This window comes from Carcharodon carcharias, chromosome 8, assembly GCF_017639515.1.
Source record: "Carcharodon carcharias isolate sCarCar2 chromosome 8, sCarCar2.pri, whole genome shotgun sequence".
NCBI classification, from domain to species: domain Eukaryota; kingdom Metazoa; phylum Chordata; class Chondrichthyes; order Lamniformes; family Lamnidae; genus Carcharodon; species Carcharodon carcharias.
The window spans coordinates 166127832-166143717 of NC_054474.1; the positions used below are offsets into that span (position 1 = coordinate 166127832).

Here is a 15886-nt window from a genome sequence, read left to right on the forward strand (position 1 = left end):
TTTTGCATACAAGAAGAATGTTCCATATTGAATTTTCACTGGAGTTGCAGAGTATCAGCCAAAGACTTATCTTGTTCTCACAATTGCCCTTCTCAGAATTTATCATTTAAAAGAAAACAATCAATGCCGTTGTACATCGAGACAACAGGGCAGGCTTTGACATTCACTCCAATTTCATAGCTTTTCACTGCACAGAGTTGGGTTATTGTATTTTTGGTTTGAAGTTAAGCCAGTCATTAGAGCAACATACTGCACCAGCTCTAACATGCCTTGCCTCTAGGTCATACAATGCAGGCTTACTCCCACATTTCTCAAAGTTACAAGATCCCAATCTGAGCCACGATGAGAGGCTAGGCACTTCCCCCAGGGAAACAGGAACGTTGTAAAGAGAGTAAAGAAATCGGAGGGCTAGTCAATATCATCTTTCTCCAGAAAAGCAGTTGCTAAGGCCTGACAGCAAACTCGCTGTCCAGCCTTCCAGATGAGCAGTAAATAGTTCAAAGAGAGGAAGCCCTTCTACTTAGATTTACTACTTTTTATAACCTTTTATGTTACCACAGTGTTACAGATGTCTGTTAAATCAAGCTTTACTACCCTTCTCCAATTTTAAGAATTCCCCTTTAGGCGCTCCCCAACAAACTGGCAATGATTTTTTTTGAGGCGTCTATTTATACTGCCTGGTAGTCTGGTTCTAGTAAGTTCACAAAAGACATTTAAAATCCTCATATCCATCCCTACTTTGTACCCATGCTGTGACCATTATGGAAGAATTGCTGTACCAAACTGAGAACACAAAACCTCTTTGCTCTTCCATTTCAATATACAAATGATAGATAAAAATAAATTCTACGGCACAGTTTTACCTACTCAAATTTGCAGCTACACCAATAAACGTACATGAATTATAACTTGCAAAGCAAATTCAGTTAAACAGTGATTTCATATTTTGACCCTCATTCTAATAAATTGGATTTAACAAAGTATTACAAGGAATTCTACCATCATATTGAAACCACTATATTTGCAATAAGTGCTCCTAAATTGGTTCCTGAAACGTACTCTAATACATTTATACAGGCTTCCATTTTTCAAAAGCAAAACTGATTACTATAAAAACACAAGCACGAGGTCATTGATTTGAACTTACATTCTCCTTAGAAAATGATCTCGTAAAACAGAGATATCTAGTGACCTTGGATTTAAATAAGCCGTCCTTCCAGAGGTCAGCGTCCAAACCATCTGCCGTTTGCGAAATCTGTGAAAACAAGACAGCATGTGCAAATATGAGGTGGAATAAAGCTAATTTATGTACAGTGAGTTTTGCTATTTTCCCTAATTAACACTGAATGTACTAGTGCAGCATCTCATCAGATCAATCCACCAGGTACTGTACAAAAGTATTTACAAAAATGCTTCTAAAATAGTCTCCAAGGATACCACCGGCTAAAGGTACATTGCAAATGGTTTTGATAAGAAATCTGCAAGTTTTAAAGCATTTTGTGGACAAGCAGGATGGATGGTGTTGGGCAATAGTAGAAAGAGAGACATTATCATATACTTAAAATTCAAGCCATGTCAGGGAATGCTTATATTGTGTTATGTTGACAACTTATGAAACAACACAGGAGAAAATAACGAGATGTGCTAAAAATGGTTTTTGCCTCTGACTATTGTTAGTTGCCAGCCTCTAAAGCACAGTTTACACAATTGACAATGGTAGTTTCAATTTACACACATCAGACTTTTCATTTTGAAATGGAGCAGCCGTAAAATGGGAAATCTGAATTTATAGTTATCATGCAATTAACACTGTCCACTACTAAAATGAAGCTGTAATATGCAATCTCTCTATTCTGGAAATAAAGTGCTTCAGTCAATTTAAAATCTAGAGTTAGTGAATAGTCATTAGTTAATATACACAGTGGAATTATTTGCATTTACAGAAACAAAGAAACATAGAAAATTTATGGCACAAGAGGAGGCTATTCAGCCCATCATGTCTGTGCTGGCTGTAAAAGAGCTATCCAGCCTAATCCCATTTCTCAGCTCCTGGCCCGTAGTCCTCTTGGTTAGTATTTCAATTGCACATCCAAGCATTTTTTTTTAAAGCAATGAGTGTTTCCCTCTTTACCACGCATTCAGGCTGAACCTCATCACCCTCTGGATGAAAAAAAATTCAAAACTCCTCTCTAATCCTTCTACCAATTACTTTAAAGCTATGCCCCCGGTTACGGAACTCTCTGCTAATGGCCATAAGTCCTTCCCATTCAGGCCCTCAATTTGTATACACCTCAATTAAATTTCCCCTCAGCCTTCTCTGTTCCCAAGGAAGCAACAGCACCAGCTTAGCCAATTTTTTCTCAGTTAATCTATATAATTAAAAATAATGGCGTGCTATGCAGCTCAACTGTCCAACAAACTGGTTTCAAAGTCTTCTCTAGCTACCTCGACTGCAGGTTCACTTCACTGATAGTTACTATTAAGCTCACAGTAAGTGGAGTTTTGACACTTGCAATACGAATAAGTAAATCTCACAAAAAGTATTCCTCAGCATTGTGAATCTGTCACACAAACTGTGGAGAGCAATTTATTATCTCATAGGCAAGCACTTTAACGGTGTTTGTGTACTACTGCGCTCTGAAAACAGCTTACTTTTCCACACACCCTCAGGGGTTCCCAAGCTCTGGTGCTTGTACCCTCAGGGTACACAAGACATCTCTTGGAGTGGGGGGAGCTACATAGGAGAAATTGTCTAATGGTGGATTTAAGGTCTACTGGAGATATTTAACCATCTTTTCTTCATTTTAAAAAATTCATTGATTTTCCTTGCATCTGTGCACGTGCATGCAAAAAAACAAGAAGTTAGGATGCTTCCTGCCAAATGTTTGCTCTGCCTATTGTATTTTTCTCCAAAGGGTGTGCCACGTAGCCAAAAGATAGGCTGCTGGCCTTGCCCTGGGAGAAAGGTCTCTGTGCTAGGTGGCTGCCAGGGATCCTTCATCCTGCTCTTGAGCTTCCTAATATAGTTCAGAGATCTCTATAGTGGACGTGTCCTCTTCCAAACTAATCGGAGCCAGCAGGGTCACCTAGAGCAATTAACCATCCGGAAGGAGGAAACAATCACCCGCACTTAAATGGCCTTTTGCCTGGAGGAACAAGACAACTCAATGACAGCCAGCAGTTTCCGAAGGGCATGTGAGTCCGAGCTGGAGATGGACTAGTGGGGTCTGGAGGAGCAGGGGATCAAGTGCTCCAGCCCACTGACCTCAACCATCTACCATGAGCTCCAGGAGACTCTTTGTGTCTATAGGCTGGCTTCTCCAGGGAAGCAGGAGTAAGTCATTCACCACAGTGGGGAGTCTCTGCACTTCAACAGGAGTCTTGTTCCTGCAGGATCCTGCTGACGCTGAGCAGTGTAAAGAACTAGGCAGAGCCGGTGAGGCTAATCAGTTCCCAGCAAAATGTGGTGTGGAACAGGAATGGCTGAAAACTTCACCCACTTGGGGATGAAATTCAGAGTTTACCCAACATTTTTGAAAAAAATCTAACACCTGATATCACAGAATCAGAAAGGCTATCATCATTTAACAGTCCATTTACAAAATATATTATATTTTATATAAGTGTGTGTATGATAATACCAACATTTAAAGGGGTATTGTCTTGATGAATAAAGTTCCACTGATTTGCGTGTAGGTCCAATACAATAGCCTGTGTAGTTAAAACAAGCAAAAGCTTGCTCTCATATAGCACCTTTATTGTAAAGCAAAACATCCCAAGAGATTTCACAAATGAACATTGGCTGGGAAAAGGAGAGAAATTATCAAGGGAGAGATTAGTAAGGAGGGGGAGGGGGGGCAGTAGTGACCGAAGTCAAGCCAAAAAAAATGGGTTCCGAGAAGACTTTTAAAGTAGCAGGCATCGGTGGACATGCGGGGGTGATCAGAGGAGGAGTGAAACTAATGCCCCAAAGGATCCCCAAGTGGTGAGATAAAAAAAGTCAAAATCAGAGAACTGAAGGATGTCACAGAAGCTAGTGTAAGTTGCAGGACACTGATGCGATGCCGTGTAGCAAGGCTATGAAGGGAATTTGTTTCGAATGAGTAATTTAAATGTAATATGTAATGGGATGGGGGGTCAAGATAGGTCAATGATATTATGATCCCCAACTGAGGTTACCCCTGAACAAGCCTGATCCCAGGGTGGAACCCAGCTCGATAGATCCTAACTTTTATTTGTTTGTTTAGATACATGGAGAGTGGCTACTGAACAGAATCACCAGAGTCAGCTAATGAACTTTTAACAAAAGAATAAAACATTTACTTAACAAGAAGGGATGAACTATATAACAATACTTCTTCACTCACAACCATATCTTAACAGATATACACAAATTTGTAAGGGCAATGCAAGTTACAAAAGCTGATACTCTAATGTCCACAGTATGTACACAGTCCATGTAAACCAACAGGCAACCTGTAGTCAGACACACCAGCCTCTGAAACCAAGTGACACCTCAACTAGATGCTATGGATCTCTCATCAACTTCCCCCCCAGATGTTTGTCACACCGTGAGCAAACCAGTGTCACCAAACTCCGTTTTTCACACGAGGGTTTCCAATCTCCACTCTCCAAGGACTCACTTTGGAATCTTCTCCCAAACTGACGCTTTCTCTCAGACACCCTCAGCAAGGGTTTGCCTCCAGGGTTTTGAACTCTCCTTTCGATGTTCCTCTCCCCTGGGTCACCATATGCGTTCAAGCTTTCTTCCATGCACTCTCTCACCGATTCAGCTGTCAACAGTACGCCACTGCTTCACATGCCCATAGCAAAGAGTTACAGACCTTCAATTGCCTCTTTGGGCCTTCTGACTTCTCACAAGCCTTTATATCATTTTGACCTGCTTCTTGCAGCTGGGAGCTTTAAGCTTGAAGCTTGGAGCCTTTCTCTGTTCCTCACTCTTAACTTCACTTAACAGAGCTTTTGCCAGGTTCCTGTCCTTCCATTGACTAGAAGGTCTGCTTGGGACTTTCTCCTGTTCCAATCCCCTTGATTCTTGGGGACTTTCTTCTATCTCTCTGGCAGTTACTTTCAACCAACTTTAGCTTGGGACTGGCTATCTGCCCCATTTAGGCTGCTTCTGCTTGGCAGCTGTCTTCAAAACCAACTTGACTCAAACACCTTCCAAATCAAAAGTGCTGTGCCTAGTTTCTTCTCTGGGAGGGACCTGCCTCTCTGGACCCCTGTTGCTGCGCAACAACCCAGTTTTTTCTCCTCTGTTTACACTTAACTTCTCTTGCAGTCGTAAACTCTCATTAGCAATGCAGGCACCTTTAAAGTGAAACTAAAACTCAACCTGACCTTTTCTTAACATACAGACACAGAAATACAAATCAAACTTAAACTTTAAAGCTAGAACTCATTCCTAACACCTACAAATACCAATATAACTTGCTTAATCTATCTCTATTTCCTAACACAAGTAGTACTGCCAAGGCATTGTTTCAAATGTATTATAATTTGTGCATTTTACACAATGCGTGGGCAGTAAAGAGGTTAAAATATTAAACTTGTATGCTGGTAGGGGCAGGTGGAAGACTGGCAGATCTGGAAGGGAGTACAGAATAAGTTTGGGAACCTCTACTCTACCAGTTGAGACTACTGATACCCAAAGCATACAGACATATTGGCCTTTTTCACAAATCACCTAACATGACATACATATTTTTGAGAGAAACTGTCAAAGCAACAGTTCGACAATCACACTAATGAAATTCACTACCTGCTGATGCACAGTAACATGAAGCAAGCACCGAATACACAATACAAAGCTAACAGTGCTTTTGAAACCAGGTCACGGATATCTTTTTCATGCACTGACATACAAAATTGCAGCAATGGCAGTTTTCAAATGTTATCTAGCATACTGGACTCTTCATTATTTCTTTCATTTTTGAAGGTGGCTTACCTTTGCTGTGAGACACCTCGTATTGATTTGCAATACATTTACATATCCTGTACTTCTGCCATTAAAAAAGTAAAAAAAAAATCAAATATCAAGATGCTTCTTTTAGGGAGAACAGGATGCTTTAAATGCTATGCAATATTTCTAGTCGCTTTAAATAGTTCAATTTCTATCATCATCAGTGACAGACCTGGAACCACCATTACTTCATCCGGGCATTGGGTAATTGGGTTCTCTAGTCTAGCACAACCCAAGTTTAGAAGAACAAAATCTGTAACATTTCCTTGTTCTTCACAGCTCAATTGGACAGTCTACTCCTGAGAATACAAAGTCAATTTTGTATTAAAAAGGATATCCAATAATTTGAAAAGCGTACCATAAGTAACAGAGCAAAATGAGAATTTTTAAAAATTGAATTCAGATATACTGAATGAAGTGACTGGGTAGATGCTTGTACAATTTTTTTTTGAAAAAACACATCCACCTTTACACTTTATTCGAATTCCAGAGGCAAAAGAAAACTTTATACTTCACTTACAATCCAAAACAATGAGACTAAGCAATCCCATCTACCCATCTGCCCAAGGGCAAAGCTGTATAAAATGTGAGGGGAAAAAAGTGTTCTGCTCCAGTTTTGTGGGGCTGTACCCCTGCTCTAGCTCTTTGTCTCTGACCACACAGCTCCTATATCTTAACTTCTTTCACGTTGGTACTGCTTCCAGCTCAAGGGTCACCAGGTCACATGGACCAGTATTTCTTAATATCCATGAAAATTACAATTGGTCCCTTTACAAATGATGCAAACTCTGAAAAGTAATTTTCAAACATTCTTTAAAACAATTACAGATTCCACAGACCTTTTAAAGAAATTGCAAATCTTTACCACTGTACTGCTTCCAGTTCACAAGATTTAAGACTTTTACCATAACACACAAACTAAAAGCAACATTGACTAAACACCATTTTAGTAGGCACCTTAAACTCTAAATTACAAAAAACCTTTAACATTTAAAACAACCAAAAATCTCCCGCTATGTTATACTTTACTCTGTCCCTTAAGTCCATCCTCCAGGAGTCAATCTAAAGTGATTCCTGGCTCCTTTTTCCTTTTCCAGCCGAATGAGTTCTAACCCCTGAACTGACTTTCATGGTGCAAGTTACCAAGGAGATCCCTCCCTATTGTCAAAGCTAGGCAAATTTTAAACACTCACAACCTTGGTCTCTTCAATCCAAGTGCAAGCTCCCACCTGCACTTTGAATGAGTGCGAATAGAGACTTGCTGCCACTATCTCTCCTCTCTCAGATTTTTACCTGACACATTCTGTGAAGTTCAATGATACCTTTAAGGAAACTTGTAACCCAATCCTACAATGGCTTCCTACGGGCTCTTCCCCTCCCAAAATCCATCTCTGTGGCAATGTAAATCACATGGGCCTTGTATCCAGATAGAAATGCTAAATAGCTATTTTAAAGACTTGTATTTACTTACAAGATAGTAGAAGTATAACCGTTTACAAAACTTAACATTCCCAATACTTTCCTGGGATATTGGAGACTAATCGTCCATCCATCTGCACGGATGCCTTGCCTTTGTCCGTAGGTGTGAAAACCTTGCACCTTCTTCCCAGTGAAACAACCTGCACCCCCGTGCTATAATCTTTAAGGATCAAACCATCCAGAAGAATTCAGGACATGACCTCTTTCATCCCCCACCTCACAGTAAATTAAAGACACAGTTCCAAAACATGATCGTCGAAAACCTCTCATTTATAATACAATTACACAAAAATGCAACTTTGCACCACCTTTCCCTACCTTGCAACTGCTTCTGTGGTGTCAGACTACATGTCAATCATCTGGTTTTGATGAATTGCAGCTTGTTCCAACCCAACCAAAAAAAATCAAGACAACTGAAGCTTGCACCTTCAGGGACTATTGCAAATCCTGTTCCCTGGTCAAAGATTGCTTCCGCCTCCTCAGCTTTTGTCTCAGCCTCAACAAACTGCTCACAACCTTGATGTCCTGCAAACCATGAGTTTTGGACTGCATACCCTCTCTAGCACAAAAACTGCCAACTTCCGTCTCAGCAGCACTACTTGCATCCCCAACTATCTCCTTTCCACCAATGCTGAAACTGTCATTCATGCCTTTACAACTCCAGACCTGATTACTTCCCTCCCCTCCTTTTAAAAACCTCGCAAAAGCCATTTCTTTGACCAAGTATTCAGTTGTCCCGCAAAGCTCATCATCTGATCTTTTCTCTTATGCCCATTATGAGCTGCCTTGGCATGTTCATTGCATTAAAAATCTATTGCTGTTCCATATCCAAGCTAACATTTCCCATTTGTTTGTTTCAGTACAAAGGGAGAAATTCCTAATTACAGTGCTTTACTTGGTGTGCAGAGTACAGCTAGGGCTGTGAGAAGCAGTCTGAGCATACATTTTTGACAGGGGCAAGGGGCATAACTACAGGCCATAGATTAACCTCAATGCTGTGCTTCTATTATAGGGAGTGATTGATTTTACTTCTAGTGACAATTTTCACTGGACCCCAACTAATAATGATATTATAAAGAAAACATACATATAAACTAAGTACGGCCTCCTTAAAGCAAGACTCAAATGCAATTATGGGAATCACCTCTTAGAATTGAATATCATTTGAGTGACAACCATAACATTAACTGATTTCAATAGCTAAGGACATCTCATTGTGGGACCAGTTACTTTTTATTTTAAATGAAAAACATACAGAAGGGTCTGGGTCTTCTAGGTAGGATTGCAGTATTAAATTTGGAAGCTTGTTAAACAGATTGATGCTGAGACTAGTGAACTGTAGGTTTACGTTCTGAGTTCAAAATGGCCTCCTTCCTTTGTACTGACATTATCCTTACAATACCAGGACCACACTAAGAATCATAGAATGGTTACAGGACAGAAGGAGCCATTCCACCCATTGTATCCATGCTGGTTTGCTACACTTGTGCAGACAGTAATGACATGTCTTCTAACACATTAACGGAGAAAATTGTTACAAATTCTGTCTTTGTATGCAATCACGAACCAAAAAATTCACTACAGCTCACTTAGAAAATTGCAACATCTGTCGACAAATTTAATACTTTTTCGTCAGTAAGAGGATTTGCTTAGCACTGTTGCTTATGGAGAAAGGCAGCAGCAGCTTATATGACACAATTGGAAATATTAAAGTGCTGGCTAAGCTTGTAGTAATCCCCATCATAGCCATTCATCTGAAACAAAATGAGATCTATACTGTAATACAAACTGAATACACAACAGCAAACAGAAAATAGCCCATGCAGGAGGAAGATCTTGTTAACGCAATCATAAGTTTGGTCCTTGTTTGTGAATGATCTAAGATCTCAGAGCTTTGTTTTTATCCACTTCATAAATAATTTTTTTTATGACAGCATCAAAAGCCACAGAGGGGTTGACAAGGACAAGGGTCATATAATGTATCATGGTCAGTCACAGAGGACATCATTTGCAACTTTGACTGGCACCATTTCAGTGCTGTAGCCCAGATGGAAACTGATTGGAGATTCAAATATGGAGTTGCAGAAAAGACAGACGCAGGTAGAGGCAAAAACGTGTTCAAAGAAGAGGTTGAAGACGGGGTGACAGTTCACAAAAGTTAGATGGTTAGCATTTTAGTGGAGCTGGGCTTAAAGGAGCAAAACATGTGCCTCATGGTGTTACGGCCGGTCTCAGGGCGAGGATCCACCAATTTGTCAATTTCTCAAACGGGACCCCAATTTTGTTACGCTCCCGGTGAGGAGGTATGAGCTGGCTCCTCTTCTTTATTCAACTCCTCAGTTGGTCACAACAGAGTTAATTTAAAAAGGATCCTTTCCTCCGTGGATACCTTTTCCGAGTCCAAATGTATTAACCAGGCTTGAGTCAAAAAGAGGGACACACAGAGAGAGGGAGAGTGATTCATTCTCATTTCATTACAAGGGTAAGAAAAAAAATCATTAAACAAACACACATAGACATTCATTCTCCTAGCATTGGTCAATATTATCTCCTCAGCTCTAAACGTGTCTCTTCAAATTCTGGACAGGGCGTCTGCAATTACATTTTATTTCCCGGCAATGTGGGTGATTTTTAGGTGATATGGTTGGAGAAACAAACTCCAACAGAATAACCTAGCGTTCTGCGACTTGAATTTTTCCACAAAGGTTAAAGGGTAGTGGTTAGTACAGACTGTGGTCTCTCTGTATCCATTTCAGACAAATATCTCAAAGTGTTTGAGAGCCAGTACTAAACTGAAGGTTTCCTTCTCCACAGTGGAGTACCGTTTCTGATGATTGTTTAGTTTATTAAAGGTATCATATCGGTCTCTCTCTATCCCTGATTTGTCTTCCTGGAGGAGAGCAGCCCCTGCCCCAATGTCACTCGCATCGATAGCTACTTTAAATGCTTGGTTAAAATCTGGAGCTGCAAGCACAGGCTCACCTATTAAAATGGCTTCCAGCTTTTCGAAAGCTGCCTGGAATTTCTCAATCCACACCACCTTCTCCTTTCTCTGTAACAGGTCTGTCAGCTGGGCAGCTACTATACTGATTTCTGGGACAAAATTGCAGTAGAACCAACACACCCCAAAGAACCCCATGATTTCCCGTTTTGTTGTGGGAATGAGGAACTGTGCTACTGCTTGTACCTTTGTAGGCCTGGGCGGTACTTGTCCTTGACCTACAACGTATTCTAGATAGGTCACCTGAGCCTTAGCAAACTCACTCTTTGCAAGATTGACCAATAGGTCAGCTGACTGTACTTTCTGGAAAAGGGCTTCCAGTTGCCCTAAGTGAGTTTCCCAGGTGTCACTGTACACTAGGAGGTTGTCTAGGTATACTACACAATCAGATAAGCTAGCCGCTCCCTGATTCATCATTCTTTGAAAGGTGGCTGGGGTGTTTCAGAGTCCAAATGGCATGACTAAACACTGGTATCTCCCATCCGGAGTTACGAAAGCAGAGATTTCCTTCACGTAGGCAGTCAAGGGAACCTGCCAGTATGCCTTAAGTAAATCTATCTTTGCAATGTAGGCTGTTTTACTACCCTATCTATGCAGTCTTCCAGCCGCGCTTTTGGGTAGGAGTCGGCTCTGGTCACTGCATTAAACTTTTAGTAGTCAAAGCAGAACCTTGTGGGGCTGCCCGGCTTGGGAATGAGCACAACTGGGGAGCTCCAGCTACTGCTGCTAGGCTCTATTCGTTGATGCTCCAGCATGTAGTTAACTCCTCCCAAATCTGGGCCAGCTTTTCTGGGCCTAAACAATAGGGAGCCGCCTTATGGGAAGGGCCTCTCCCACATCCAATTCACGTGAAGCTAGTATGGTGCAGCCTGGCTTGTCCCTGCATAAGCCGTTAAATGCAGTGAGTAGCCTGTCAAGTCTGCTTGCTGTTCTGCACTTGGGTGGGTGAATAAAGAGTCTAAGTTTGCCAGTATCTGTGTTGGTTAGCTGAGTGTAGGGGATTCAATGTGGGCCTTACCCACATCTCCCTCCAATTCATCCTCACTGCCACCCTCATCCACCAGGATGGAGGCAATGGGACGGCCCGTTACCTGCTTGTCCCTTTCTCAGCTGTGATATTGCTTTATCATATTGACCTGGCGCAGCCTTTGCTTCTTCCCTCAATCTGGGGTCTCAATTAGATAGTTTACTTCCCCGAGCTGCTTTGCTACTCTGTATGGGCCATTGAAATGGGCTTTTAAGAGTTCACCTGGTATTGGTAGGAGCACGATCAGTCTTCTGGCTGAAACATTTGGGCCCTGGCATGTTTGGCTGCCCGTTTCTTCACAGCTGCCTGGGAGATTTTTTTTAAGTGTTCTCAGGCCACATCATGAGTTGCTCCCGGGACACTGCTACATAGTCCACCATGGAGGCTTCCTCCCGTTCTAAAAATCTCTCTTTGATTAGTTTCAGAGGCTCTTGTTCTTGGTGCCCCTAAACTAATTCAAATGGAGTAAAATAACTGGTGGACTCATTAGGCGAGTCCCTGGTAGTAAACAGAAGAAAACCTAGTCCTTTAACCGAGTCACGGGAGCACTTGTGGCGGTATGCCCTGATCATTCTTTTTAGGGTCTGGTGGTACTTTTCTAGAGACCCTGCAGGTGATACGCTGATGACTTCAGCTGGATCATGCCCAGGTTACCCATGACTTCCTGGAATATTTTTTGACATGAAATTTGAGACCTGATCCAACTGAATCTCAGTGGGCAGACCATCCCTGTTAAAAATTGGGTTAATTCCCTCATAACTGTTTTGGCAGATATCGTTCTCAGGGCAACAGCCTCTGGGAAGCAGGTAGCTACGTCGATGATGGTAAGGATATACTGGTATCCCCACACAGTCCACTAACACCTTGCCTAATGGTTCCCCAAAAGTCAGCACGGGAATCATAGGTGCAAGCTTTATTGCAGGCTGGTGTTTTCCCACAACCTGGCAGATGTGGCAGCTTCTGTAAAACCTGACTACATCCCTGTGGAAGTGTGGTCAGTAAAAATACTGGCTGATGCAGGCTTGTGTTTTGCACATACCGATGTGCCCAGCCATCAGAATATCTTGAGCAAACTGTAACATTTCCCTACAGTACCTCGGCGACACCAAACCTGGTAGATCACTGTCCACTCCTCATTTGCAGGTCTGTGAGGGGGTCTCCATTTACTCATTAGCACCACATTTTTAATGTAGTAGCATTCAGGGACTGCTTTGCCTCAGCTTCAGTGTGGATAGCCCGAGCTAAAGTTTTTAAACAGTGGGTCAGCTTGCTGGGCTCTTGCCAAGGAGGATCTATTTATTACCTCCTTGGGGTCTTCTAGAAAAATGTTTCAGATAACCAAACCACAGGGTCTTCTGTTTGCAGTGTCACTTCAGCCTCCTCTGATGGAGCCTGTCTGGCGATAGACTGCGTTACCACACAGTCAGGGAAAATGCCAGGCACTTTCTCCTGCAGCTGTCCTGTCTCCCTGACCTCAGTTGGCTTCTCTGAGACCACTGGGGATGCGATTACCTTTGATCCCGCCGGGTCATTGCCGAGGAACAGGTCATCCCCATCCACAGGCAAACTGGGGACGACTCCCAGGGTCCTGACACAAGGTTGCACTCCAGACGCACCCTGTATAAGGGGATGGGCATGTACCCTTCTTCAATCCCCTTTACCAACACCTTGGCACTTACTGCACTCTCTGGTGGGAAGGTCATGGCCTTTTCCCAGCAGTAGAGTTTGGCTAGCCCCTGTATCCCTCAGTATTACTCTCGGCTTACTCGCTGCACCTTGGGGAAATGTGGTCAACTTTCATTCAGATAGAAAATCCTTGTAACTCTCAGCGATTTGTTTAACCTCACCTGCACTCTCATGAGTACATCCACAGTGAATCACAGCCACAATCCGTTCCATGGCCAGGTCTGCTATGCTCTCTGACTAACTCCCATTCTCTGCACGGGGTGCATGTGCTCCAATAAATCCCACGGTTTCTTCCTATAACCTCCAGCAGTTGGCCCGGACATACCCCTACCTTTTGGCAGCTGAAAGACATCGGCTCCTTGGCCTCGCTTTTCATCTCAGCACCACCCTTTCTGTCTTGAGGAGGGCACCCAGCATTTTTTTCTCCCCCATGAGTGCCCAGTTTTCCTAACGCCCTCTCCAACTCTACCCTTTCCAGTTGGTTGGGGGGGGGTGACTAGGGGAGGGTCTTTTCTGAGAGAAAGGTTTGCGGATCAGCTCATAACCATCACCAGTCTAGCTGCCTGCCTGCCTCCTGTGACAGACTCCCCTGCTCCTCTAGGTATGTTCTTATTGGAAAGGGTAGGGAGTTTTTAAAACTCGAGGAGAATTATTTCACGGAGGTCTTTGTAAGTGGCTTCTGTTTTAAATGCCCGCACCCACTGGTCAAAAGCAAGTTGCTTGGGCCTTTCAAGTTTCAGGTACATCCGATCAGGCCATTTTCTGAAGGTACAGAATTTCTGACAGTATGCCTCTGGCACCAAGTGTTAAAACATCCGAAATAGCCCTTTTTGCTGTCTCAGTCAGTGACACATTCCTCAAGCAAGAGGGAGTAAACCTCGTGAACTTCTCTTGAAAGCTTACTCTGCAGTATTAGGGACCAATGTTGGACTGGCCACTTTAATTGCTGCGCTAACCACTCAAAATTTCTGAGATAAAGGAGGCTTCCACCTCTGCTTCATCAAACTTAGGAATTAAATGAGCAAACCGGGTTGCCTCAACCCTTAAGTCTGAGTTAGTGGTGTCTTCGAGGGACACACAGTAAGATTCTTGCCCCTCAGCTCGAGCGGTTTTACCTTAAACTCCCATTCCCTGACTTGAAATTGTCTCTTTTCTCTCGATGCCCTTTGTCCTTCCTCGTTCCCTCTTTCCTTTCCCTCTTTCTCCTTTTGCCCTTCCTTTTCTCTTTCCTGAAATTCTAATTTCCACTATTCTAATTTTAATCTCTCTAGCGCTATTCTATCAGTTTCATTGTCCTCGATTTCCACCCGTAGGCCATTGGCCACCCCTTTTCAAAAGGCTTTCGGGAGAAATTCTAATCTTAAGAGCCTCGTTAGCTCTTTTAACCTGTTCAAGGGGCAGAACTGTTAAATTTTCATAACTAACGTCACTTCCCTCTGTAAAAACACTGGCATCAAATGTGGACATTTTTACACTTTAGGAGGGCAGATTCAAGAAAACCTTTCTGCGGATTTTTAAAATTGGTTTCAAAGGAACAATTTACTTTCTTCACTCTAATTCTTGTGTTTTGTCTGTGGGAACTACCCTGGCACTGAGCTCCCAATTTGTTGCGACCAGTCCCCGGGCAAGGTCCCCAATTTGTTAACATCCTGAACACGGCCCCAATTTTGTTATGCTCAGGGGTGAGGAGGAATGAGTGACTCCCCTTCTTTATTCAATCCTCTCGGTTGGTTGCAACAAGGTTAATTTAAAAGGGATCTCTTCCCCCATGGATACCTTTTCCCAGTGCAGATGCAATTATTTATTTTAGGAGCCAGCTTGACCAGGCCTGAGTCAAAGAAAGAGTAAGTTTATTAGTTACTAAAAACCCAAGAAAAATAATAAAAGTGCAAAACACATTCACACAGATCAGAAATGAGAAATTAAGAGTCTAAATAAAACACCATATGAATAAGCGTTTGACTTGTCCATGAGACATAGATGGCAAAACGTTGCGGCCGTTAAGTTGGGTGATTCCAGTAGAGCTGACTTAGGCAGTTTAGCAGTTGGTTTGGAAACACGGTTCTGCAGGTTGGCTGAAGAGGCCATCATATTTCCTTTTTAATTGTGGCTTTGCTGAACCTTGCCTCTAGCAACAGAGACAGAGGGGGGAGGGAGGGGGCGGGGGAAGGAGAGAGAGAGAGAGAGAGAGAAGGGGCAGGGGAGAGAGAGAAAGAGAGAGAAGGGGCAGGGGAGAGAGAGAAAGAGAGAGACAGAGGGAGGGGGAGGGAGAGAAAGAGAGAGACAGAGGGAGGGGGAGGGAGAAAAAGAGAGAGACAGAGGGAGGGGGAGGGAGAAAAAGAGAGAGACAGAGGGAGGGGGAGGGGGAGGGGGAAGGGGGAAGGGGGAGGGGGAGGGGGGGGGGGGAGAGAGAGAGAGAGAGAGAGAGAGAGAGAGAGAGAGAGAGAGAGAGAGAGAGAGACACAGACAGAGGGAGGGGGGAGGGAGGGGGCGGGAGAGAGACAGACAAACAGAGGGGGGGAGGGAAGGGGCAGGGGAGAGAAAGAGAGAGACAGAGGGAGGGAGGGGGCGGGGGCGGGAGAGGGCGGGGGAGGGAGAGAGAGAGAGAGAGACAGAGACAGAGGGGGAGAGAGAGAGAGAGACACGGGGGGAGGGAGGGAGGGAGGGGGCGGGGGGAGAGAGAGAGAGAAATACAGGGGGGATGGGGACG

At 43.2% G+C, this 15886-nt stretch overlaps 1 protein-coding gene across 3 annotated transcripts in view; it reads right to left on the reverse strand.

The window, feature by feature from the left end:
- The window catches only part of mvb12ba (multivesicular body subunit 12Ba), a 172080-nt gene that overhangs the window by 129776 nt on the left and 26418 nt on the right, over positions 1–15886 (reverse strand). For all 3 annotated transcript variants that reach the window (XM_041194178.1, XM_041194177.1, XM_041194180.1), the window contains exon 3: positions 1148–1255. In XM_041194178.1, coding sequence (XP_041050112.1) covers positions 1148–1255 — 108 coding nt within the window. The remainder of the gene's footprint in view (positions 1–1147; positions 1256–15886) is intronic.